This window comes from Lepidochelys kempii, chromosome 2, assembly GCF_965140285.1.
Source record: "Lepidochelys kempii isolate rLepKem1 chromosome 2, rLepKem1.hap1, whole genome shotgun sequence".
NCBI lineage: Eukaryota > Metazoa > Chordata > Testudines > Cheloniidae > Lepidochelys > Lepidochelys kempii.
Window position 1 is genome coordinate 176110969 of NC_136381.1, and position 26325 is coordinate 176137293.

General features: G+C 42.8%; 1 protein-coding gene across 2 annotated transcripts in view; it reads right to left on the minus strand.

Annotated features, from left to right (window-relative positions):
* Positions 1-4526, minus strand: part of VOPP1 (VOPP1 WW domain binding protein) — an 86922-nt gene extending 82396 nt beyond the window's left edge. Inside the window, exon 1 of one of the 2 annotated variants that reach the window (XM_073332811.2) lies at positions 4021-4526. Coding sequence is in view for 1 of the 2 variants with exons in the window: in XM_073332812.2 (XP_073188913.1) it covers positions 4021-4071 (51 nt within the window). In the remaining variant the exon portion in view is untranslated. The remainder of the gene's footprint in view (positions 1-4020) is intronic. The other variant, XM_073332812.2, reaches the window with a different exon arrangement.
* Between the last annotated feature and the right edge of the window lie 21799 nt (positions 4527-26325).

The window sequence follows — 26325 nt, forward strand, 5'->3', positions numbered from 1 at the left end:
GAACTGTCAAACAAATATTCCCATTAGACCCACTTTTCATCCCTCTATAAAGATGACCCACATAAAACTAAAACAAACAAAGCACAGGACTGTTACAGGGGCCACAGCTGTAGCAATAGATAATACGATTGGCTATATAAATGCCCCAACAGCTCATGGATTTCAAGAGTGCATCTGCGCTCTTTGGAAAAATAAGATTTTTGAGACACAAGTACACACTGCATAGTACACACTGCTGTTGTGGCATAAAACTGACTTTTGACTAACTTGGTTCATTTTTAAAAGAAAGATAAATGTACATTTAGCAATGTTCATTCACTTCTTGTGGAATCCTAAATTACTTGTTTCAGAGTAGCAGCCATATTAGTCTGTATCTGTAAAAAGAAAAGGAGTACTTGTGGCACCTTAGAGACTAACAAATGTATTAGAGCATATGAAAGCTTATGCTCAAATAAATTTGTTAGTCTCTAAGGTGCCACAAGTACTCCTTTAAATTACTTGTGTAGCTATCTGCCTTAGGTTTTGAACTTCCGTCCACCACTGTAGTATTCGAGTGCCTTCCCCGTTAAATAGACAGACAATAATGAAGTCATTCGAGCCTAGATTCACTGATTTCAATGGAATTTAGAAATCTAAATACCTTTGTGGATCCAGGCCTAGAAGACTTCTTGAAATCTCTGGCTCTTCCCCCATTTGGGGTTCTAGAAATCTCTGCTTGTGGGGAAGAGCTGCTTGTTTGTTTTATTTTTTATATTTTTTTCAAGAGAAAGGAGTCAGTGATTGATGTTGTAAATGTCTCTCTAGTTATGGTGGGAACCCTTTGTCAAATAGGAAAACCTCTGAATTAATTGTCCGTCCCCGCCATTTCTACTTGCAATAAACTTCCATGACAAATACATTTCAAGCCCTGCTTTACAGGGCAGCTTGGTCCTGCAAACAGCACAGAGAGCCAGGAATTTCCAGTGTTCTAATCTCTGTTCTGATGCTGATCCCTGTCACTAGCCTCGGGCAAGTCATTTAAGCTCTCATTCTCAATTTCTCCCTTTAAAATTGAAATAACAACATCTGTCTCACTGGAGTGTTGTGAGGTTAATGAATTAGCTAACGTTAACTTTGAAGAACATCTAGAGACATTTAAGAAGATATGGGACTAGTATCTGAGATTGAATATATATTCATTTGTAATCACATTGTGTTTTTTGGATTGCCTAAATATAAATATTGTTTTATTATTTAGATATATAAATGTTTTATAGGGTGTATTTTGTGCTATATAAGCAAATAAATAAAAATACTTTATAAGTTAATGGTTGTAAAGTGCTTTGACAGTAATCAATTCTAAGTATGTATTATTATTACTACAATTATTTCTATTGTGGTAATGGCCTGGGAATCCCAAAAAAGGCTGAATGAAAAAAAGCATGACACAGCTCACACTACTTTAAATATTATATTAGCTCATGTGGAAGCTGCAAATTGGGTAAAAGAATCATATAGCAAATCAATCTCATGCACCAGTCATAAGGCAGTCAGTGCACCTTACCATAGATTTCAAAAGTTTCACTCAAAAAAGTCACATTTTTTTGATCCAGTGGTTTATGCTCAACAGTTCTTAAGCTTGAGCATTTTTCCTACATGCTATTACTGATAACAATTTACAATACATTTTATTTATACAGCACCTAAGCTATAAAATATCGTGAGCTTTACAAAACAACAAATCCAGATGCCAAAACAAACATACCAGATTAAAAGAAGAACAATTAAAACCAATATAAAACCTTAAATAAAATCAACATGGGGGTATATCCAAAGAGGATTTAGGCAAATTACTTTTCCAAGCACACCAAATCTTTCCTAGCGTAACATGTATTATGGACCAAAGACATCTAATCAAATAGATCTTGCATGTGCAAAACATCCCACATTTTCTGAAGACCAATTCTCTTTCTGGTTTATTTTATTGCTGGTCTTCAAGTCTGTTTCCTCTTATTCACATTTTGCCTCTTGTGCTTTATGGTGAGTTTTTGCAGAGTCCAAGAGTTATCATGGAAGACAATGAACCAGATTCACAGCTGGTGAAAAAGGTACAACCCAGTTAATTTTAAAACCAAATGTGATTTTGTCCATCCCCTGTCCCGTTTTTTCCCCTTAAGTGTGACAATTATGGATGGCATAATGACCAATATACCAAGAATAGTTCATCTAAGTGGGTGGCATAAACCTAAAAAGAAAGAACACGGATTCTAAAAATATCCATTTCCTGAAACACTGCATCATTAGGTAGATACTAGTAGTTTTCCAATCAGTTTTCTCTTTTTGCAACAAACATACTCCTTCTCTAAACTATCGAGCATAGAGAACTACATCATTTCTACATTTCCAAAGCTTTAAACTACCAGACAGCATCCAAAGGGTCAAGTGTTCAAAAAGCACATTTAAGTAAACCACTTGGGTCTTCAGGAAATCAATGAAATACACTGAACAGGGAAGTATTTGATAAGGAAGAGACTGAAGTGCATTGGCAAAGCTGTGAAAGGGGAGCTTACACATGGCAATATGCCTGCACCAAGTCTGGTTCACATCAGTGTAATGCTATGCTTTTAGGTGCACTGAATTCAACCCCAAAAGTCAAAACAAGAAATGAGTACAGCTGATCTTTTTATCAAAAGCATGTGGATCTCACTCTTACAAAGCCACCCTTCCAGCTCTGTGATACAAGTACAAGGCCTAAAATAACTTTTTAAAATTAACATAAGCTGCACTTTTTTCCCCTTTTTGTTATAACTGCTAAAGCTAAATGCAAAATTACCAAAGTCATCCAGGAAGTCTAAAATAGTGTATTCTTCACTCTCTCTGGCCTGTTCATTCTGATACAATATTGGCAACTGTCCATTTTATATAATGCATTTCATCAACAAAAGGGCACCAGTCCAAAAACTGGATACATCTTCCAGTCCAATGCTATCTGAAATCTGCTCATTTCCACAAGAGTGAATCTGTGCAGCATTTAACACCTAGCTAAGAAGCTAACCAACCCAAAGTGCTTTAAGAAAAGGTAGCGTTCAGCAGTTAGTGTTCCAGAATATGTCTGTTACTGAACCAATTCCAACACAAGAATAATATACAAATGAAATTTGCCCTCCCTCAGCATACAGCTGAATATTAATAATTATAACAACTTTAGTTCTTAGAGCTTCTAAATTGCCAGTTGTAGATTTTGTATAGCCAAGAATAGTTTTATTGGCCCATAACTATAACCATACCAGTATTCCCTGTATACACTCCTTCCACCACCACCCTTGCTGCACCTCACGAAGAACTAGCAAACTCAGTCCTACAAAATCAAGTCAATTTCAACACAGAGAATAATTTCACAACAGTCCCACTACAATGTTGCTTTTTAAGTTTTTCAGGTGCCTGTGGGAGTTTTCCATGGCTCCTAGGGGAGTAAAAGCTTTTTCTTTCCCAATATGTACAGTTGCAGCTTGTGAGCATCATTAATATTTGACTACAGACAGATTTCTCTCTCAAAAGGTTAGTGTTCCCCTCTACTGGGTGGGAAAAAAAATACACAACTGTACAAGAAAAAAGAAAGATGCGGGACAGGAGACCCAGAGTGAGAAAAATAAATCTGGAATCTCAAAATACTCACTCAAGAATCAAAAATGAAAATGTATTCAAGGTCTCCAAGGCTGACAGCACAAAATACATTATAGTTTTGATCTTTAGAGGGGAAAAAGGGAAGAGGTGTAACATACACACAAAGGAGGAATCCCCTGGTGCGGGGGAAGGGGAGGGGAAACAAGGCCAGATGTGGGGGGAGACATGACCACACAGATCCACTTTCTGCACTAAGTGATTTGCCATCATTTTAAAAGTCATCAGACCAATCTCTGAATACATAAATGCCATCATTAATAAAGATTTTTTAATATATATCACCAGAAAATCTATTTGCAAATAACAGAAGAATATTTATTACATTTAAAATATATATATTTCTATCTTCAATCTTACCTCCAGAAACAAGGAGAGCAGGAATATGACCCACTGCTGGAAATGGTTCATTTCGCCTCTTCTTTCTGTAGCCTTATTTTCTCAGATGTACATGAAAGCTGTCAGCAGAGCGAGCCCCATCACTGTCACTGGGGGAGGTGCAAGAAGAGCATCGGGGGTGAGCATGGTGGGGGGCGACACCCTTGTGGGGGTCGGGGTCGGTAGGCTGGCACAGCTCCCCCGGGTTTGGGGGGAGGCGGCGCACAGAGGGATCCCCTGGCAGGGTGGAGACCAGGAGAGATTGGGGGAGCCACGCCCACCCCGATCCCCTAGCGAGGGGGAGGAGGTCAGGGCCGGTCAGTCCTCAGTCAGGCTGCCCTTCGCCTTCCCGGCCAGCAGCTGCGGGGGGACGGTCCCGTGCGGGGCGCCTGGCTCGGAGCCGCGGGAGCAGCAGCAGCAGCGGCGGCGGCGGCGGCAGCAGGGAGCGGATCCGGGCGAGGGCGGCTGGAGCGGCACAAAGAGGCCCGGAGCCGCGGGGCGGGGAGAGAGGAGCGGCGGGGACCCGCCCCCCGGGACCGCCCCGCGGCGCTGCCTGGCCAGGGAGCCGCCGCAGTCTTGGGCCGGGAGCAGCCCCGGGCCAAGGCTGCCCGGGCGGAGAAGGGCGCTGGGGCCGTGCCCGGGCCGCAGGGGGCGGGAGCTGCTAGGCACCTGGATGGCGGAGCAGCCCTGGGGGGGAAGGAGACCCGAGCCCCCCTCTGCTTCCCACTGAGCTGGCCCTGCAGCCTCCCCCGCGCTGGGGGCTGGAGAGTTACCAGCCCTCGGGCCTAGCCTCCTGCTGCCCAGCTTCCTGGTGTCCAAAACGCCGCAGATTTTCCAAGGCTAGACTAGAAACGCTCAGCCAAATGGTAGCGGCTAGCCCCGTGCCAGGCCTGGAAGGGTTATGGGTGGGAGATTACAAAAGCCTTAGCGGAAAGCTTCCATCAGGCAGCCTCTGGGGTTCAGGGGCCATGCTCTGTAGGTGGGAGTAATGAGTACACTTGAGAACCCCCTATTGTGTTGGATGTTCCTGCAGATCCTCAGAGGATTCAGGTACCTTGTAGAAGAATTTAGGAACAACTTTTCAAAAGGAACCACTGATTTTGGATCTTCCATTTCTCATTGGTAAGGCTGCCAGTCTGTCACGGAGGTTGGGGTTTCCGTGAGTTTCTGGGATCTCCCTGATGTCTGCAGCAGCGGTGCAGCTGACCCTAGGGCTGTCCAGCTGGGGAAGTCCCGGTGCCCGCCGCACCTGCCCCAGCTCCGGTGGCCCCAAGCAGCTTGACCAGAGGAGATATCGGAGCAGCAGGGGACCTCGGCGCTGCCCTGGAGCAGAGGTCTCGGACCGGCCGTGGTGCCCTGGGGGCCCCCAACGGTATCTAAGATTTAGTCGGGGGTATTTATAGTACAAGTCATGGACAGGTCAGGGGGCCATGAATTTTTGTGTATTGCCCGTGACCTGTCCATCACTTTTACTAAAAATACCCGTGATTAAAACGTAACCTTACTCATTGGCCAACGTGAGATACCCTGGCCTGGATTTGTCAGAAGTCAATAGTAACTGCAAAGTGATGGCCACCATTTTGGCCAACATCAAGGACTGAACCAGGGGTCTCTGACCTAAAAGCAAGAGTCTGTGCCATTTAAATTAAAAAGTTAGCAAAGAGCTGTAACAGATTGGCAGCCTTTGTGACTTGGACATAGAAGAGGACATCTAACATACTGACTGGTGGGTTACACACACCAGCTAGGAAAATCAGATCCAAGTTATTTGAGAGGCCACTTTTGAAAATTTGGCCCATAATCCTTAACATGAAATGAGAAGCAATGCATATACATAACTGTCTAAAATCAAATATAGGCTCAATAGTCTTCAATAACAGGGCTCTGTCCTGCACTTGCATTAGAATTTAAACTCACTTTCCCTCTATACTCCTAAGGGAATTCTGCATCAAAAAATTAAATATTCTGCACACAATATTTTAAAGCTCTGCAAAATTCTGCACATTTTATTTGTCAATAAATTAATTTTATTGATTTTATTCTAGCTGTGGGAGCAACCAGCGCCCAGACTGTGGCCCTGATCACTCCCAGGCTCCACCCTCACTCTGCGTCTTCCCCTAGGGACTTGCACTTACTCCACCTCTTCCCCCTAAGCGCCTCCCATGCACCACGGAGAGGAGCAGCCGGCCAGGCCTCAGGGCAAGGGGCGGAGAGAAGCTGGGAGAGGGGCATCTGGAGAAGAGGCAGAGAGGGGTGAGGGCGGTCTTAGGAGAATAGGAGCAAGCAGCAGGTGGGCAGGGAGGCCTTGGGGGAAACAGGCAGAGAGGAGCGAGTGGGGGAGCCTCGAGGAAGAGATGGAGTGAGAGTGGGCCATGAGTGCGCCAGGTGTGGGCACGCAGGCTCAGCCCAGCAGGATCCAAGTGTGGAAGGGTTTTGGGGGGGGGGGAATCCAGGTGTGAGATGAGAGGGTTCTGGGGGGGGCAGTCTGGGTGGGGGCAAATCAGTGGGGGGGGGGTCTCGATGAGGCGGGGGATCTGGATGCACAGGGGCTCGCTGTGGTAGTCATAGAATCATAGAATATCAGGGTTGGAAGGGACCTCAGGAGGTCATCTAGTCCAACCCCCTGCTCAAAGCAGGACCAATCCCCAATTAAATCATCCCAGCCAGGGCTTTGTCAAAACTTCTAAGGAAGGAGATTCTACCACCTCCGTAGGTAACGCATTCCAGTGTTTCACCACCCTCCTACTGAAAAAGTTTTTCCTAATATCCAACCTAAACCTCCCCCACTGCAACTTGAGACCATTACTCCTTGTCCTGTCCTCTTCTACCACTGAGAATAGTCTAGAACCATCCTCTCTGGAACCACCTCTCAGGTAGTTGAAAGCAGCTATCAAATCCCCCCGTCATTCTTCTCTTCTGCAGACTAAACAATCCCAGTTCCCTCAGCCTCTCCTCATAAGTCATGTGTTCCAGACCCCTAATCATTTTTGTTGCCCTTCGCTGGGCTCTCTCCAATTTATCCACATCCTTCTTGTAGTGTGGGGCCCAAAACTGGACACAGTACTCCAGATGAGGCCTCACCAATGTCGAATAGAGGGGGACGATCACGTCCCTCGATCTGCTCGCTATGCCCCTACTTATACATCCCAAAATGCCATTGGCCTTCTTGGCAACAAGGGCACACTGCTGACTCATATCCAGCTTCTCGTCCACTGTCACCCCTAGGTCCTTTTCCGCAGAACTGCTGCCTAGCCATTCGGTCCCTAGTCTGTAGCTGTGCATTGGGTTCTTCCGTCCTAAGTGCAGGACCCTGCACTTATCCCTATTGAACCTCATCAGATTTCTTTTGGCCCAATCCTCCAATTTGTCTAGGTCCCTCTGTATCCTATCCCTGCCCTCCAGCGTATCTACCACTCCTCCCAGTTTAGTATCATCCGCAAATTTGCTGAGAGTGCAAACCACACCATCCTCCAGATCATTTATGAAGATATTGAACAAAACCGGCCCCAGGACCAACCCCTGGGGCACGCCACTTGACACCGGCTGCCAACTAGACATGGAGCCATTGATCACTACCCGTTGAGCCCGACAATCTAGCCAACTTTCTACCCACCTTATAGTGCATTCATCCAGCCCATACTTCTTTAACTTGCTGACAAGAATACTGTGGGAGACCGTGTCAAAAGCTTTGCTAAAGTCAAGAAACAATACATCCACTGCTTTCCCTTCATCCACAGAACCAGTAATCTCATCATAGAAGGCGATTAGATTAGTCAGGCATGACCTTCCCTTGGTGAATCCATGCTGGCTGTTCCTGATCACTTTCCTCTCATGTAAGTGCTTCAGGATTGATTCTTTGAGGACCTGCTCCATGATATTTCCGGGGACTGAGGTGAGGCTGACTGGCCTGTAGTTCCCAGGATCCTCCTTCTTCCCTTTTTTAAAGATTGGCACTACATTAGCCTTTTTCCAGTCATCCGGGACTTCCCCCGTTTGCCATGAGTTTTCAAAGATATTCTGTATTCTGGGTGCAGAGGCAATGGGACTCTGCAGGGGAGTCTAAGTAAACGTGGTTGGGGCTCTGCTGGAGGGGTCTGGGTATGGGGGAACTCAGCGGGGGTCTAGGTGCATTGGGAGTGAGGCTTGGTGGGATGGGGGTCCAGCTGAAGCTGGTTGGGGCTTGTGGTTGGGGGTGGTCGAGGTGCAGGGGGATGGGGCTCATCAAGGTGAGAATTCAAGTGTGTGGGGGTCTGGGTGCAGGGGGGTTCCGGGTGCAGGGGGCGAGGCGCAGCAGGGTGGGTGGTTTCTGGGGGGAGGCTCACCAGCAGGGTATCAGGGGATTAGATGCAAGCAGGTTGGGCAGATGGGGAACAGGAAGTGGAGGGGCTTGTGCAGAGCTTCCTGCAGGTTGGGGTGGCTGTCTGACCCAGCCCTGGCCCCAGCTGCTCCATGCAGGAGAAGAGGAAATCTCATCTTCTCCCGCCCCTAGTCCGGACTAGCAACTGAACCTGGTGCAGGGTAGGAGCCACCGGCCAGGGGCTCTACTCACTGTGATTTACCTCTCTGCCGGCTGCTTTGGATGTCCAAAAGTGACACACCCATGCTGTTGGGGAGGGCACATGACTGCTCTTCCAGCTGCTCTTCCAGAAAGTCATTTTTCTGCAGGGAAGCAAAGAAATCTGCAGGGGACATGAATTCTGCACACATGCAGTAGCGTAGAGTTTCCCAAGGAGTAGCTCTCAAATTTCTATAATCTCATGTAACATACAAGATATGCTTTGGAGAGACACCAAACATGTTTGTGCCTCATATTGCAATTTAGTTATTAGAGGTGCAAATGCATCTGCAGATGACATATTCCTTAACACAATATTGGTTACATTCCTCAGTGGAAGATGGGTGCTCCTGTATACATTGATGGGAGCTCTGTGGCAACAGAGAGATACGGAGAGAATTCTGGCTGCAGAATTGGCAGTTGGGAAGGAACTGGAAAGAAGAGAAGGGACTGGGAAAAGCCAGCGGAGAGAGAAAGCACGCACAGGGAAAGGCTTGGAGAAGGATATTAGGGGCCTATGACCTAAGGTTTTTGCTGGCCTCAAAGGCTAATTCTGCATGCACTTCCAGCTGATAGTCCACTGGCCATGTACATTGCCCTGAGTGGCTGACAGACAGCTGTTAGATATTCTTCATTCTCTAAATAACCGAATACACATTACTGACACCAAAGTTAGAGTGAGGATCAATCAGGTGTCAGGCGTTTTATCTTGGTAAAATAAGCGGGGTCCAGTGGATATAATGTACTTAGATTTTCAGAAAGTCTTTGACAAGGTCCCTCATCAAAGGCTCTTAAGCAAAGTAAGCGGTCATGGGATAAGAGGGAAGGTCCTCTCACGGATCAGTAACTGGTAAAAGGATAGGAAACAAAGGGTAGGAATAAATGGTCAGTTTTCAGAATGGAGAAAGGTAAATAGTGGTGTCCCCCAGGGGTCCTTACTGGGACCAGTGCTGTTCAACATATTCATAAATGATCTGGAAAAAGGGGTAAACAGTGAAGTGACAACATTTGCAGATGATACAAAACTACTCAAGATAGTTAAGTCCAAAGTAGACTGCAAAGAGTTAAAGGGATCTCACTGGGTGACTGGGCAAGAAAATGGCAGATGACATTCAATGTTGATCAACGCAAAGTAATGCACATTGGAACACATAATCCCAACTATACATATAAAATGATGCGGTCTAAATTAGCTGTTACCACTCAAGAAAGAGATAGTTCTATGAAAATGTCCATTCAATGTGCGGTGGCAGTATAAAACCCTAAGAATGTTGGGCATCATTAAGAAAGGATAGATAATGAGACAGAAAATATCATAATGCCTCTATATAAATCTGTGGTATGCCCACAGGTTGAATACTGCATGCAGATCTGGTCACCCCATCTCAAAAACGATATATTAGAACTGGAAAAGGTACAGAAAAGGGCAACAAAAATTGTTAGGGGTATGGAACAGCTTCCATATGAAGAGAGATTAATAAGAGTGGGGCTTTTCAGCTTGGAAAAGAGACAACTAAGGGGGGATATGATAGAGGTCTATAAAATCATGATTGGTGTAGAGAAAGTAAATAAGGAAGTGTTATTTACTCCTCATGACCCAAGAACTAGGGGTTACCGAATGAAATTAATAGGCAGCAGGTTTAAAACAAACAAAAGAAAGTATTTCTTCATACAAAGTACAGTCAACCCATGGAACTATTTGCCAGAGAATGTTTTGAAGGCAAAGACTATAACAGGATTCAAAAAAGAACTAGATAAGCTCACGGAAGATAGCCATTGATGGACCTATTAGCCAGGATGGGCAGGGATGCATAACCATACTTTGAAGTGTCCCTAGCCTCTGTTTGCCAGAAGTTGGGAATGGGCGACAGGGGATGGATCACTTGATGATTACCTGTTCTGTTCATTCCCTCTGAAGCACCTGGCATTGGCCACTGTTGGAAGACAGGATACTGGGGTAGAGAGACCATTGGTCTGACCAGTGTGGCCATTCTTATGTTCTCATGAAAAGAAAAGGGACGGACAATACTTTGTCAACAGGAGATATAGTTCCTGAGGGGGAGAAAATTCTGGGCTTGAAAGGAAGCAAATAGAGCCTAGTTACATAGTGACATACACTATGAGTGAGGTAGGGTATCTATTACACTTGATGGAAATTATCTTTGTAGAGAAGGATATTGATATCCAAAATCATAATATTCTCTCCCAAGCAAATGCTAAACTGAAAGAACAAAAGTAGCTCAGGGCACAGGAATAAAAAGTTTCAGATTTCATATAAACCCTACCTAGGCTCCATCAAGTGGTATTAGTGCTCTTCCATCATCTTTGTTTGGACTCGAGGGGCCAGATTCATCCCTGGTGCAAGTCAGCTACATTTAATAGAAATTCACTTAGCCCAGCACGTAGCATTTTTGTCATCTGTGAAAGCATGCGTTTCAGAAAAAACATTTTCAACTTGTCTATCAAATAAATGAACACTTTCCTTCTACCACACTACAACGCATCAGCAAAGCATCTTGGAGGCACAAGTTGCACCAACCAAATAGAACAGCTGACTTGGCCAAGCCTTTTCTTCTGGGCAAGTTCTCTAAATAAAATTTAATCCGTAATTCACATTCTGATTTCCCTGTCTCTTAAGACAATGTTTAAATGGTTTGGCACTTCAAAGAACAGCCACCCTCTGCCAATATCTGGGCATAAAAACAAGTTTAAAAAACCCACAGAATAAAAGTTAACACTTATCACAAAAATGTTTTTATTGAATATTAGTACTCTTATTAATGCTGAAATAGTTGTTCCTAAAGCCATTATGAAATTATGATCTCACAGGGGCTGTGTGTAAAATAAATATGGTAACCACTACTATGAAAACAGCTGATACTATATTATCTTTCATTTCCCTATCTGTGTTGTATTATATATTGTGAATTATTTGTATTAGCATAGCACCTAGGTGTCTGTGTTATGGACCAGAATCCCATTTTGCTAGGTGCTGTGAACAGAATAAAAAAGATGGTTCTAATTATATGAGTAAAACTGCTTCTTAATTTTGTCGAAGAAAAACCAGTCATTAGTTCGAGATTTGTTGTTAAAAATTGTAACATTCCTGTACAAATACATTTTTAAGCTTTTGTTTCAGAAAGATGTAAACGTAACTTTTCTTTGGGTAATGTTGATTATAACAAAAAAAATATAAATAACCTCTCATCTTTAAAACACATACAAGACACTTGCTGAAATAGCTTGGATGGGAGTGTATTAGGCTAAAGAGATATAGTAAAAGTCCCATTGTTCAATCCTAGGTTGTGGAACTCTTCCACTCCCCACCCCCCCACACTTCCTTTTTACCTACAGCCTGGATTCTGCAGACACTTGCAGATATGAACAGCTTTGCACACAACAGTAGTCCCATTTGCAGGATTAGGGCCTAAATTACCACCAGACTGCTCAAATAGTGACGACTAATTTCTTATCTTGATCACTGTAACTGGATAATAACTTACCATCATCAGTATGATTGACTTTCAATGGAACTTATGCTTCTAACTTACTTAGATGGTTAGGAAAACCCCACCCCAAAGCAAGCTGTTTTACATCTTTAAGCAGTATACACTTATACCTGAAACACAGTACATGGAGGTTTGAGGAGTTGATCCACATGTTAGTCCAGTGTGAAACTGAAATGTCACTATTTAGATTCCATTCAATTTAATTTTGATAGGAAAAGATACTATTGAGCCCAGTTGCACCAATCAGCACAAATAAATTTATCCTGAATGTATTTTAGCAACAGTGTGTGCAGATATTAATTTTTCATACAATGCCAGCCTCTTTATTAAAATTGCAGGGCACAATAGAAGATTGGGACACCTACAGTTTGTTATAATTGCTGGAATTAAATACCCAACCTATCTGAAATGAAGTTAAGGATGAAGGATTATGTGTTAATTGGCAAACCTCTTGGATGTTCCTGAAGAACATGGCTGTGTTAAACTCTTCATAGTGCTGCATACTCATTGTGCCTTTCAGTCTCTTAGCAGTGTTGGTTGCTTGGCCATCATCTTAAAAAAAAATGGAGCAAACAATATTTTAAGGAGCAGTGTAAGTATAGTATAACACTATTCAACATACAGAATGATGAAGCATTCTGATTAATCATACTCCACAATACAACCCAAATATTCATAATATCAGATGCCATTATATTCATTTTTCTCCAATTCAAGATGAAGTTTTTTCTCTCAAATAGTAAATATACCCAAACTTAGCATTTATAGACCCAGAGCTCTCCAAGCGGTTTACAAAAGATGGGCTCTTTGCAAATACAGGCTCATTTTTTGCAGTCCCAGTTGCGAGGTCAAGCATTTGCATGGCAGAAGGATTTCGGGAGGATCAGCAGCTAGCCACCATCATGGTATTGCTAGGGGACTGATTTTCCACTGCCTTGCTCCTTATTTTGTCATGTAAAATGCTTCCAAATCAGAATGGTAACATTATGCACTGACTTTGACCAGTTGTAAATGAGTGCACAAGTGGAAGGCAGTGGAGAATCAGGACCTAGAAGTGTATTACTATGAAAGATGACTTTAAGGAGAGAATCAAAAGTCTATCAAAAAGAGACAAATCTCACTAAGAGAGGGGAGGGCCTACCAGTGAGACTGATTGTCTGGAGGTCTCTCAAAATGAGACATAGCCTTAATGATGGAACGGGGACTTACCAGTGGGCAGGATTGAGAGAAGGTCATTTGGATGTCTGTCAGCGAGAGAGGTGGCATCAGGAAAGGGGTGGAGTTCAGCTGTGGAATGATGTGACAGACTGACTATATCCTGTAATACCCTGAACAACCCTTATAGAATTAAAAATTATTACTTCATTGAATGTTTTGAATTAGGGCTATTACCTTTGGGATACACTGTATTAAAAATGAAACTGTGTATGTGTTATAGTGACATTGTACATGCCTTCTCTACTGGAGAAGGGGATGTTAATGCACTTCCTCCATTATCAACCCTTTGAGGCCACCCCCTGCAGAGGTATGCATATATTAATTCAAACTGGATTCTCCAGGGACCAACAAACAAAGAAAGAGTGTGTTGGGTAAATAGCCTGGTTTTAAACTGACTGAGGGCCTTCTTCCTGATCCAGCAAGCAGACAAGACTTCAGGTCCATGGAGGACCTCAATCCTTAGGGTAGGTTTGGAAGGACTGGACCTACTGAGATCTCATACAACTGTGCGCTTGTTGTGAGCTGAAGCAGTTATGAACTTGTAACCACAAGGAAGTGCTTTGGGTGGGGAGTTGAAGGACTACTTCTGCCAGAATCCATCTTAGGGTGAACTTCGGTAACCTTGTTAGCATGCATGTAGGTTCTTTTAGTTTTTTTAATAGTTTTTCTCCTTAAGAATAAAGTAGGCTTGCATAGGAAGTGCTGTGTGGTACCTTATAATTATAACAGTTACAGCTGTTAACCATCTCTGAAGAGAAAGCAAGCAAGTATCCTTGGGCAAGTGTCTGTGGTGAGACGAACACAGTATAGGCAGGGAACTGCAAAGCCTGTAAATATCCCCGTCAGAATCAAGAGAGATGCAGGTCTCCACCAAGGAAGACAATGGCTGAGAAGCTGCAAACCTGAGAGTGGGACCACTTGCTGGACCCCTGAGGGAAAATACATCCACTGTTGTCCTAAACTATGACAGCAGGTTCAAGAACAGATGAATGATTCTAGCAGTGGCCAGATGGTTTTAGGGGAAGTGAAGTGGAAGCAGAAAACAAGTGGGGAGTCCATCATGAGAGCCTTGCAATATTAGGAAGGAAGAGGGAGTAGGAGGGGAGTGAGACTTTGAAGTGGAAGGTACAGTAGAACAAAGCCTAGTGAGCACAAACGATCTGTTATACAGTGTATACCTATCAATTGATATGGGAGCAGTGTCAAAGACATCATTTTTATATAAAAAAATATAATGCCAAAAATTCCTTTCGGGCAAAAGTTCATGTTCGGCAGATACAGCAAACTACAAAAAGAGAAAGCATATCCTGCCATAATCTGTCCAGTCCTCTTATCTTTGCCAGCTGCTGAATCCTTACGTACAGCAGTAGCTTGATGAAAAACATTTTAAAGTCCCTCTCTCTGGTAGAAAATTCTTGGAGAAAAAGGAGGAAAAGGGGCTGTGGGGTGAGTCTAAGAACTGAAAATATGATGGAATGAAAAACAATGTGATGTATATCCCACCAACCCAAAAGAGCTGTCCTAGCAGTCCAGCGGAAGTGACTAGAGAACGCAACCTCAAGCACATGATGGTATAATGGAAATGTAAAGCTATTCTCCTGAGGCCCGATAAGACAAACCTTCTGGGAAAAAAATCCCCAGAACAGTCTATTTACATTATTTCAGCTTGCTTTCTTGTCTGGGCTGTGAATTCATCCTGTAAGCAGAGATTGGAAAGACTTTCCAGGTCATCAATTACATTCTGGGGGCTTGATTTTCCTTTCATCCAAGTAAATAAGAATTAATCCAATGAAATCAATGGTGTTATACCACCGTAAAACTGATGCAAGAAGAGAATCTGGCATTAGAGGTCTGCTATTAATCAAAAATAGAAAGAAATCAAGTAAGCTGCTTAAAACTGGTCCTTTCCTTCACCATTTAAAGTAGTATTAATTTGCTGGTGTTTTTACTATTGTGAATCTCTCTCTCTTCCTAACAATCCAAGGCTCCCTCCTATCCCAGCTGGACCTTTCAGATTGAGAAATGAGAGCTCATTAAATACAGCAGGAAAATTCTCTAGGCATACATCATCAATTCACCAGGAATTACTGGCCACATGTTTATTAGCTAATGCCCACCAGCAAACTCCTTCTTCCCCTGTTGTAATGAGCAAGGAAAGAGAACCAAGCTGTCATTGAACTGAAAAATAAATACTGGCTATCCCTCAGGAATGGACAGGGGAAATATAACTCATGTCACCACAGAAGTCACATCTCTAATACAGGTCTGAGTTGTAAAACAAGGAATTGTTCACTGAGCTTTAGAATGACATTTATTTTGTTGATTGTCATGGCTTTTTAAAAGCCTTTTGGGGTCCACTGTGAAAAAAACGTTTTGAGCACCTTAAAAAAAGGAGCATCATTAACCAGAATAACTATGACCACTCCCTCAGAGCCTGCAGGATGAATATCCATTCATTGACTATTAAGATGTAGTTATTTCTTCACCTCACTGTGTAAATACATATTTAGGAACTTTGTAAACAGTAAACTGCTGAAATAAGCCATGTAGTATTTGTTAGGCATTGACAGGGTCTTTGGGCATGTAGAGTACAAACAAATACCATACACAAATTCCCACTACAGATTTGATTGGAGAGGGTACTATATTTCCTGTTCTAAACTGTTGCATTGTGGTGTTGTCCACTGTAAAAGGGCTGTTGGGTTCCACACCAGTACGTGACTACATGTAAGTGCTGAGTGAAGTAACTCCTGAACAGAGAGGGGAGACATCCCGCAGTCTTTCCTCAGGCCAAACCCACTGATAGCAGAGGCAGTTCTGTCTGCCTAAAGTGTGCAGGGATAGTTCTATAGTAAAGGAGCTTTTAGAGTCCTTTTGAGATGTTCTTACCCTCTTAGCCTCTTCTAGTGGCCCTGGATAGAAACTACATATATAATAAGGTAGATCAAAGTAAGCTTTGTAAGCCCTGGTCTACACTAGGAGTTGAGGTCGAATTTAGCAGCGTTAAAATCGATTTAACCCTGCACCCACCCACACGACGAAGCCCTTTTTTTCGACTTAAAAGGCTCTTAGAATCGATTTCCTTACTCCACCCCCAACAAGGGGATTAGCGCAGAAATCAGCCTTGCTGGGTCGAATTTGGGGTACTGTGGACACAATTAGGCGGTATTGTCCTCCATGAGCTATCCCAGAGTGCTCCATTGTGACAGCTCTGGACAGCACTCTCAACTCAGATGCACTGGCCAGGTAGACAGGAAAAGGCCGGCAAACTTTTGAATTTCAATTTCCTGTTTGGCCAGCGTGGCAAGCTGCAGGTGACCATGCAGAGCTCATCAGCACAGGTGACCATGATGGAGTCCCAGAATCGCAAAAGAGCTCGAGCATGGACCGAACGGGAGGTACGGGATCTGATCGCTGTATGGAAGAGGAATCCGTGCTACCAGAACTACGTTCCAGTTTTCAAAATGCCAAAACATTTGTCAAAATCTCCCAGGGCATGAAGGACAGAGGCCATAACAGGGACCCGAAGCAGTGCCGCATGAAACTTAAGGAGCTGAGGCAAGCCTACTAGAAAACCAGAAAGGCGAACGGCTGCTCCAGGTCAGAGCCCAAAACATGCCGCTTCTATGATGAGCTGCATGCCATTTTAGGGGGTTCAGCCACCACTACCCCAGCCGTGTTGTTTGACTCCTTCAATGGAGATGGAAGCAATACGGAAGCAGGTTTTGGGGACGAGGAAGATGATGATTATGAGGTTGTATATAGCTCACAGCAAGCAAGCGGAGAAACCGGTTTTCCCGACAACCAGGAACTGTTTCTTACCCTGGACCTGGAGTCAGTACCCCCCGAACCCACCCAAGGCTGCCTCCTGGACCCGCCAAGTGGAGAAGGGACCTCTGGTGAGTATACCTTTTAAAATACTATACATGGTTTAAAAGCAAGCATGTGAAAGGATTACTTTGCCCTGGCATTCGCGGCTCTCCTGGATGTACTCTCAAAGCCTTTGCAAGAGGTTTCTGGGGAGGGCAGCCTTATTCCATTCACCATGGTAGGACACTTTACCACTCCAGGCCAGTAGCACATACTTGGGAATGATTGTAGAACAAAGCATTACAGTGTATGTTTGCTGGCATTCAAACAACATCCGTTCTTTATCGCTCTGTGTTATCCTCAGGAGAGTGATATCATTCATGGTCACCTGGTTGAAATAGGGTGCTTTTCTTAAGGGGACATTCAGAGGTGCCTGTTCCTGCTGGGCTGTTTGCCTGTGGCTGAACAGAAATGTTCCCTGCTATTAGCCACAGGGAGGGGGGAGGGGCTAGCCATGCGCTGGGGGGAGACAAAATGCGACCTTGGAACAAAAGCACGTGTGCTATGTATGCAATGTTAACAGCAAGGTTTACCGTGAAAGAGTGTACCCATTGTTCTATAAAATGAGTCTTTTTAAATACCACTGTCCCTTTTTTTTTCTCCACCAGCCCATGGGTGGAATATTATACCATATGGAAAATTCCTTCCTGACCCAGCTGCTAAACATTTTATGCCCTGAAGTTTCTACCTCTTTTAATCTTAATCTGGGATAAATGATCTTGAATCCAGCAGAAAAAGGTATAATACAATCCAATGGCTGGAAGTTGAAGCTAGACAAATACAGACTGGAAATAAGGCATACATTTCTAACAGTGATAGTTAACCACTGGAACAATTTGCCAGGGTCATGTTGAATTCTCCATCACAGCAATTTTTAAATCAAGATTGAAGGTTTTTCTAAAGAGAAATGCTCTAGGAATTATTTTAGGGCAGTTCTATAGCCTACATTATACAAGAAGTCAGACTAGATGATCACAATAGTCCCTTCTGGCCTTGGAATTTATGAATGTACAAAGCCACCTTTAGAAACAGACAGATACAAATGAAAAATACTGTTGCCCCTTTTGGCCCAAGCAGCTAGCCAAAACACAGGGCCCTGCAGGGTGGTTTCCATTAGGATGAGAAAGATTATTCAAGTTAGATATGTATTCTTGGTATAATCTTGTTCATTTACAAAAAATGTACACAAAGTGTTCTTTTCCCGAACAATAGAAAGAAGCAACAGCAGGCAGTTTCTTGCTCAGAAATCCACATGTCTGCCTCTCTAGTGAGCTCTGAGCCAAAGAATCCCTGTCTCACTTTCCTCTCTAGGTCACACTCACAGATCCTTCTCCAGGTTTTTGACTGCAAAACAATCCCCTAGCCCGTCAGGGTACATCTACACTGCAAAAAAACCAAACAAAACGAACACGTGGCAGTGAGTCTCAGAGTCTAGATCAACTGTCTTAGGCTTGCAGTACAAGGCTAAATACAACCCAATCAGGAGCATCTACACTGCTGTTTTTAGCCCCAGAGTGTTAGTACCATAACCTGAGTCATTTGACATGAGCTCTGAGATTTGCTGCCATGGGTTGTGTTTTTGGGTTGGTTGTGTTTTTTTGCAGCGAAGACATACCCTTTGTTCACATGACAACTCTGGTCTGCCATGCGGTCCCCCTTCTCCACCTGTTATGGGTTTGATTGTAAATGGGCTTGATTGCTCCTTCTGCTGAGCCCAAAAGAAGGATGCTCAGCACACCCATTGGCTTTAAGAAGTCTGAGATTGATCCAAAGACCAAGCTCCATGGCAACCATTAGCACCTTTCAGCATAACAACCTCCCCCATCTTAACACAGCACATCATCCTCAGTGAAGCTTCAGATAATGACATCCTCAATTACTTATGTCCCAGGAAAAAAAAGAATTAAGCTTGTATATTTTTAAATTTCTTATTTACATAGTATTTTTCAGGACAATGTCACCATCCCAAATCAATTTTGCTCCCATCCAAATCTCCTTGGAACTTTTCCCTCCCTGTCTGTTATACTTTCAGCCAACTGGGAAGGGATGATTTCAAATGGACTCCGTCAGTGTATCCACTTATCTATTGTTTCTGTGGAGTCTGCCCGTTGGGATAGACTTCACCAATTGTGTTCCAATGGGGATTCTGTTATTGTCACAAAATCTTCCAGCCTCAGCTTCGGCAGCTACATTCTGTTTCTGGGGGCAGCCAAGTTGAAATTCTGGTACCATCTCAGATGTTCTTGTATCAACAATTCCCACAATCTGTAAACACAATATTTCCCCTAATCTGTGTCTAATAATGAAAGAGGTTTTGAAACATGGGTAGGCTAAGTAGGAACAGTTACGATTCTGAAAATACTAAATCCCACTCTACTGACCACTGAAACAGTTTTCTTGCATCACCCAACCTATACAATGGTTTCACAATATTGGTAAAACTACAAGCAAACCTTCTGTAGTAGGAGTGGAGCCCTCTAAAACTTTGCACATCTGAGACAATCTAGACAGTTGGTCATTTTTGCATTGCCTCTTTTTTTGTCAGTAGAAGTCCCCTTCCTCTCAGCTTACCTTGTGCTGAGAAAAGTTACGTCTTTTTGAAACAACTATTTTTTTGAGTTTCAACCAACAACATTGGCCACCTTTCACTGATCTTGATCTGCAAATCCAACTCCAACTGAGCATCTATAAATTGAGCTATTACTAATTTATCCTGAAATATCTTGTTGGTATCTGGATATGCCAGATATCAAGTCTCCTTAGATCCTCTGCCACTTCACATGAAGTCTCTTCTTTCCCCCTGCTTTTTTGCTAAAAGCAAAAGTCCTAAGAAACAAGTGAAAGCAACTAAGAACATAAGAACAGCCATACTGGGTCAGACAAATGGTCCATCTAGCCCAGTATCCTGTCTTCCAACAGAGGCCAATACCAGGTGCTTCAGAGGGAATGAACAGAACAGTCAATCAAGTGATCCATCCCGTATCACCCATTCCCAGCTTCTGGCAAACAGAGGCCAGGAACACCGTCCTGGCTAATAGTCGTTGATGAACCTATTCTCCGTGAACTTATCTAGTTATTTTTTGAACCCATTTATACTCTCAGCCTTCAGAATATCCTCTGGCAAAGAGTTCCACAGGTTGACTGTGCATTGTGTGAAGAAATATTTCATTTTGTTTGTTTTAAACCTCCTGCCTATTAATTTCATTGGGTGACTTCTAGTTCTTGTGTTATGAGAAGGAGTAAATGACACTTCCTTATATACTTTCTTCAAACCAGTCATGATTTTATAGACCTCTATAATGTCCCCCCTTAGTTGTCTCTTTTCCAAACTGAAAAATCCCAGTCTTATTAATCTTTCCTCATATGGAAGCTGTTCCATGCTCTTAATCATTTTGTTGCCCTTTTCTAATGCCAATATATCTTTTTGAGATGGGATGACCAGATCTGCATGCAGTATTCAACCTGTGAGCGTACTATGGATTAATATTGAGGTAATATGACATTTTCTGTTTTATCTATCCCTTTCCTAATGATTCCCAACATTCTGTTAGCTTTTTTGACTGCCGCTGCATATTGAGTGGATCGTTTTCAGAGACCGATCCACAGTGACTCCAAGATCTATTTTCCTAGTAACAGCTAATTTAGACCCCATCATTTTGTATGTATAGTTGGGATTATGTTTTTCCAATGTGCATTACTTTGTATTTATCAACATTGAATTTAATCTGCCATTTTGCTGCCCAGTCATTCAGTTTTGTGAGATCCCTTTAACTCTTCACAGTCTGCTTTGGACGCAACTATCTTGAGTAGTTTGTATCACCTGCAAATTTTGTCACCTCACTGTTTACCCCTTCTTACAAATCATTTATGAATATGTTGAACAATGCAAAAATGAATGGTCCCAATACAGACCCCTGTGGGACACCACTATTTACCTCTCTCCATTCTGAAAACTGACCATTTATTCCTACCATTTGTTTCCTATCTTTTAACCAGTTACTGTATTTTCATTTTCTACGCTGTGCAAAATGCAAAAACTGAACATCACAAATTAAAAGGATATTATATTGATTTTTTGTAACTAAATTTTAATAATCTAATATCATTAGCAAAGTTTAAAAGTTCTTTACTTTTTTTTTGCGTAACAAAATTTTTCCATCAGTGGTTACCAAGGTATCATATGCCTACACCAAAGACATTTGCAAGAAAATAAAGTGACAGATCTTGCAATCCTAATACCCCAAAACTTTACTTTATGCTTCTAAAAATCTACTTCAATTTGGAGTTGTACCTGAATGAGGACTGAAGGATTAGGCCTAAAAGTCAGTATGAACTGACCTCATCAATAGGGTCCACCCAAAATTGGGTTAAATGCAGTCACCCATTTGACTAGCAATAGTCAATTTGACTAGCAATATCATCTCTTCTGAATGTTCTCTGATGAAAGCTTAATCAAACAGTAACCATGGGAATAAGAGGAAAGGAAAGGTAGAAGAAAATTAAACACTACTGACAATATCTTTCCATAGGGATTCAACAGGCATTTAAATAAAACAGACTATGAGCATTACTAGGATAATTGATCCAAACCAACCAAAATGTGTAAGATTACCAGGGTCTTTGCTGAATATCAATGCAAACAAAACATCAGCAGGTGATGTTATGCAGGAACGAAAGTATCTGACTAATTTATATCCCCAGAGCCTGCTGGAGGATGAAGAAGTTAGCCCCATCCTGTACCTTATGCCTAAGCACAGGTATCTTTAGGCCATCCAGCCCCGAAGCTTCTCCCCCCTCCCCCAACCCCCTCACCTCCATATGAAAGACCATGTCACAAGGTAGCTAGTCCTTGTGGATAGACTAAGCCCAGTGTCCCTGGACGAGGTCAAATCCAGCTAATTAAAGAGGTCTGGGCTACACCAGGGCCTATGAAAGGCTGCTGGTAGATAGCTGGAGGCAGAAAGGCTAAGACAGGCTGAGCAGTGGGAAGGGAAAGCCACACTGGAACAGAGCTAGCTCCTGTGGTGGGATCCTGGAGCACGTGGCCAGAGAAGCAGTCCTGGGGCTGTTGCTCCAGGAAGGGAGTGAGGCTGGAAAGCTGTCAGGAACTGGCGTGCCAGCAGTGCTTAGTTTGTGCCAGGGCTTAGCCCTGGCACCTCTGGGCAGTGTTTAATTTGTGCTGAGGCGAGTGCCAGAGACCTGTGGGAGTGGTGGCCCTGAAGCCTGGGGCCAATAACTCAGTTAAAAAGAGTTTTGTATGGTAACCTCTGTGAAAGAAAGACACCTTCTTGAAAAGACTGGGCATGGCAGTGCATACTTTGGAGCTGGCGAGAAGCACAGCCTGGTGACATATTATACGAGTGATCTGGCTCGTGGACTGGAATTATTTAATGGTGCACAGAGGTATAACTAAGAGAAATTAGGAAAGGAAAGTTTTAGGATGAAATGTCAGAATAAAAACCTGTCATATGCATTAGGCTATGGAATGGCCTCTCCAGGGAGTGGTGGAAGCCCTGTCATTTGGGGGACAAAGAATTATATGATTTGATGAGACTCTTCTATCATTAACTTTTATGATTATATTACTGTGACAGCCAGGCACCTAAAGAATAATTACACACACAAAACAACAAAGAGAACATGTAGGTTGCAAAGTCAAGCACTCCAAAGTTAGGAAGTGTCAGAATTAAGGTTACCGGTTTATCCTTAATTCAGCCCCCTTGTGTGTATGCATTATGATACAGCCTTTAATTACATGATCACATTTTTTCCCCACAGGACCCATCTTTTTCAGTAACAGAATGGACAGTGTGCACTGACTGAGCAGCTATTCACTATTTGTTTTTATCCTCAGTGACCCCTATATATAGCATATTACTTGAACCCTGCCCCAAATACAGAATTATTAGTTTTTTTATGGCCTTTTCTATGGTGCTCATCACTATAGTATCCAAGTACTTCACAAACTTGAATTCAATATATATATTCAGAACACCCCTAGGATGTTAGGAGGTAGTATTATCCCCATTTTACAGATAGGAACCTGAGGCCCAGCAAGATTAATATCAAAAGTATCAACTAATTTTGGGTGCTCAATCCGAGACAGCTAAGACCTGATTTTTCAGCATACTTAGCATTATGTAGTACTTTACATGTTCATAGCACAGCTCCCACTGACTTCAGTTACAGCTGGGACTGAAATCGGCACTTCTTCAAATCAGATCCCAGGGTATCAAGTCAGGCACCCGGAAAATGAGGAATGTGCAATTACTGACCAGCTGTGAAAAAGTTTTGTTTAAGCAATTTGCCTAGCATCATATAGGAACTCTGTGGCAGAGGCAGGGAGAGAATCCAATTCTCCAGGGCAGCATTCAACTGCCTTAACCATGAAACCATCCTTTCTCTTCCCACAATCCCTGCCTCATTCCTTACATACCTTCTAAAGTCTGCAAAAAATGAAACAAAGGTTCTGCAGATGACAACCTCCATTACTACACAACCCTGATTCATTCCAAAGTAGGTCCAGCCTGCGCACGGAATGAGGCATGGCTCCTGTGGAAAACTTAGTATGTGATAAATAAATTAGAAATTGTATCATAATGCACGTGCACATACACACAGGCCAAGTTACACAGGCAACCTTAATTCTGGCATTTCTTAACTTTGAATGCTTCTCTTTTCAACTTTAATAATGTTTTAACAAAGTGTCTGTGTTTCTCTCTCTCATGTACACACACACACACTTTTCTAGGTTTTCAAAAGAGCAACCTGAAAAAATCCAAAAATTCTATCATGTGGCACCATACTCACATCCACATGGTTCATCAGCAGGGTTGAAACCTTTGTTATCAGAGTAACTGATAGCAGTAGTCAGTTATTCTCTATGTAGACCAGCCAAAAGAAGGGCATGGGACATTTTGCCAGTGGGTTTCACAGATATTTGCTGATAGCAGAGGAATGGTGAGGCTCAGGAATACTCAGTTCCATTCCAGATCCCAGAGGGGAATGGTCTCTAGTGGGTACAGACTCTTCTGATTATTCTCAAGTGTGACCCCTTCTGTCCAGTCCCCTCCAACCTGTCCTTGTCATAATCCAGTCTCTTCCCTTCCCCTGGTTTCTCTTCCCAGTCCCATTCTGCTCACCTATCCAGCCCTGGTCTCCTTCACTCCTCAAACTTCTCATATCAGTCCCAATCTTCTTGCCCAGCAAACCCTAATCACCCCTCCAGACTCTCTGGCTGACTCCTAGTTTCCTTGCCCAGCCAGTTCAAGTTTTCCCTGCTCAGCTCCTCAGCTGATCTGTCTCTCTCCTGCATCCCAACTAGCTCCCAATCCCAGTCTCCCTCCCTGGGGTCCTAACCTAATATTAGTTTCCCGCTCCATATCCTGTCACCTCCCTTCCTGGCTCCTGGTCAGAGTCTTTTTGTCCAGCCAGTTCCAGTCTCTCTTGCTCCAGCTCCTCATCTGATCTCAGTGTTCTCTCCCACCCAGTCAACTTGTGTACTTGGGTGGATTTTTCATGACGATAGCAAAAAAAAAAATTAATAATAATAATAAAAAAATCACACCCCTTGTACAAAGGACAGCACCTGCCGGATTTCAAGGCCCTATTACAAAGCATGGGGGCACCAAAGCTTTTCAAAGGAAAGGTCACCAGAACGTTTTAATATGGACAAAACAATCTATTTCCTCAAACCTTCTTCTCAGAAACAGTTGAGTCATTTTGGCTGAAGTGTTCCAGAAATCTGTCATGGAAAATTTCTGCCCAAACACCCTCAAAAACAGACATATAATAAGGTTGCCTGGCACTTCCTAATAGCCAGTGCTAAAGCCCAACTTATAATAAATAATTAAATACTTTATTTATAATTGCTCCCATCCCCTGCTAAAGTGCTCAAGAGGAACTATATAAATACCAATATAAAATCAAAATAAATGATATTTTTGATTTGTTTTTCCCACTGATATGACCTATTGTCACTTCTTTTATGGTCATACTCTGCAGGAGAGGATTGTTAAATGTGCCACCCTCTAGTTAATTCTCATTAACAACCATACCCTGACAGAAATGTAGCCTTCTGCCTTTTGAGCAGGAAAGGAAATAGTAACTGAGCTGGACAATTTGGCTTAATTACATAACTTGTACAGCTGTTCAGATAGAACTAGGGCAAAGTACATCTTTCAGCTATTGCTCTCATCTTCCTCTGTTAATGCCAAGGCCCTGTTTATAAATTCATGGTTGGTTTGTGAAAATCTGACAGCAAGGACAGTTACATACCATATTCAGCCAGGGTTCTTAGTCCCACTTAGCTCTTTTCCTTTAGTTTAGCTGTTATTTAACTGATGCCAGGAGATAATGAGGACAGAGCTCACTGGAATTATGAGAGAGACTCCAAATCCAGTATTCTCACAAGACAAAAGAAAACAACTAAGGAAAGAAAAGAGGAAGGGCACTGGATTGGGACCCAAAAGAACTGCAAATTGAACCCAGATGTGGCTCAGTTTGACATTTTATAATGGGAATAAAACCAATCCCAGCATGTTTCTGTCCTGGTTGTTTAGATAGTAAGTTGATGAGTTTGCAATCTGTTACTATATTTTTGTCCAGCACCTAGCTAGGGCCCCTACCTCAGTTGACACCCATAGGCGCTATTGTAATACAATAATAACTGGACATTCTTATTATTCATTATAAGAATACTACAAACTCTCTCTCCTTTTTATCTCCTATTTCCTTTCACTTTTCCATCTGAACAATTTTTGGACCCATTCTTCCCTTGGCAGCTAGCCATAGATGCATAGATTTTAAGGCCACTAACGGCCATTATGATCATCTAGCCTGACTTTACTGGATGAGGTTCTTTGGCCTGCAATGCAGAAATTATGTCTCAAACCCATAATTTCTGTTGGGATATATATATTTTAAAGAGACATTCTCTACCTCAATCTTTATTCACAGACTTCAATTGATGGAGAATTCAGCATGTCCTTGGGTAAGTTGTTCCAATGGTTAGACCTTCATGGTTGGAAATTTCCATCTTATTTCTAATCTGGATTTGTCCAGCTTCAGATTCCAGCTCATAGACTTTAAAACCAGAAGGGACCATTATGATCATCTAAGTCTGAGCTCCTGCAC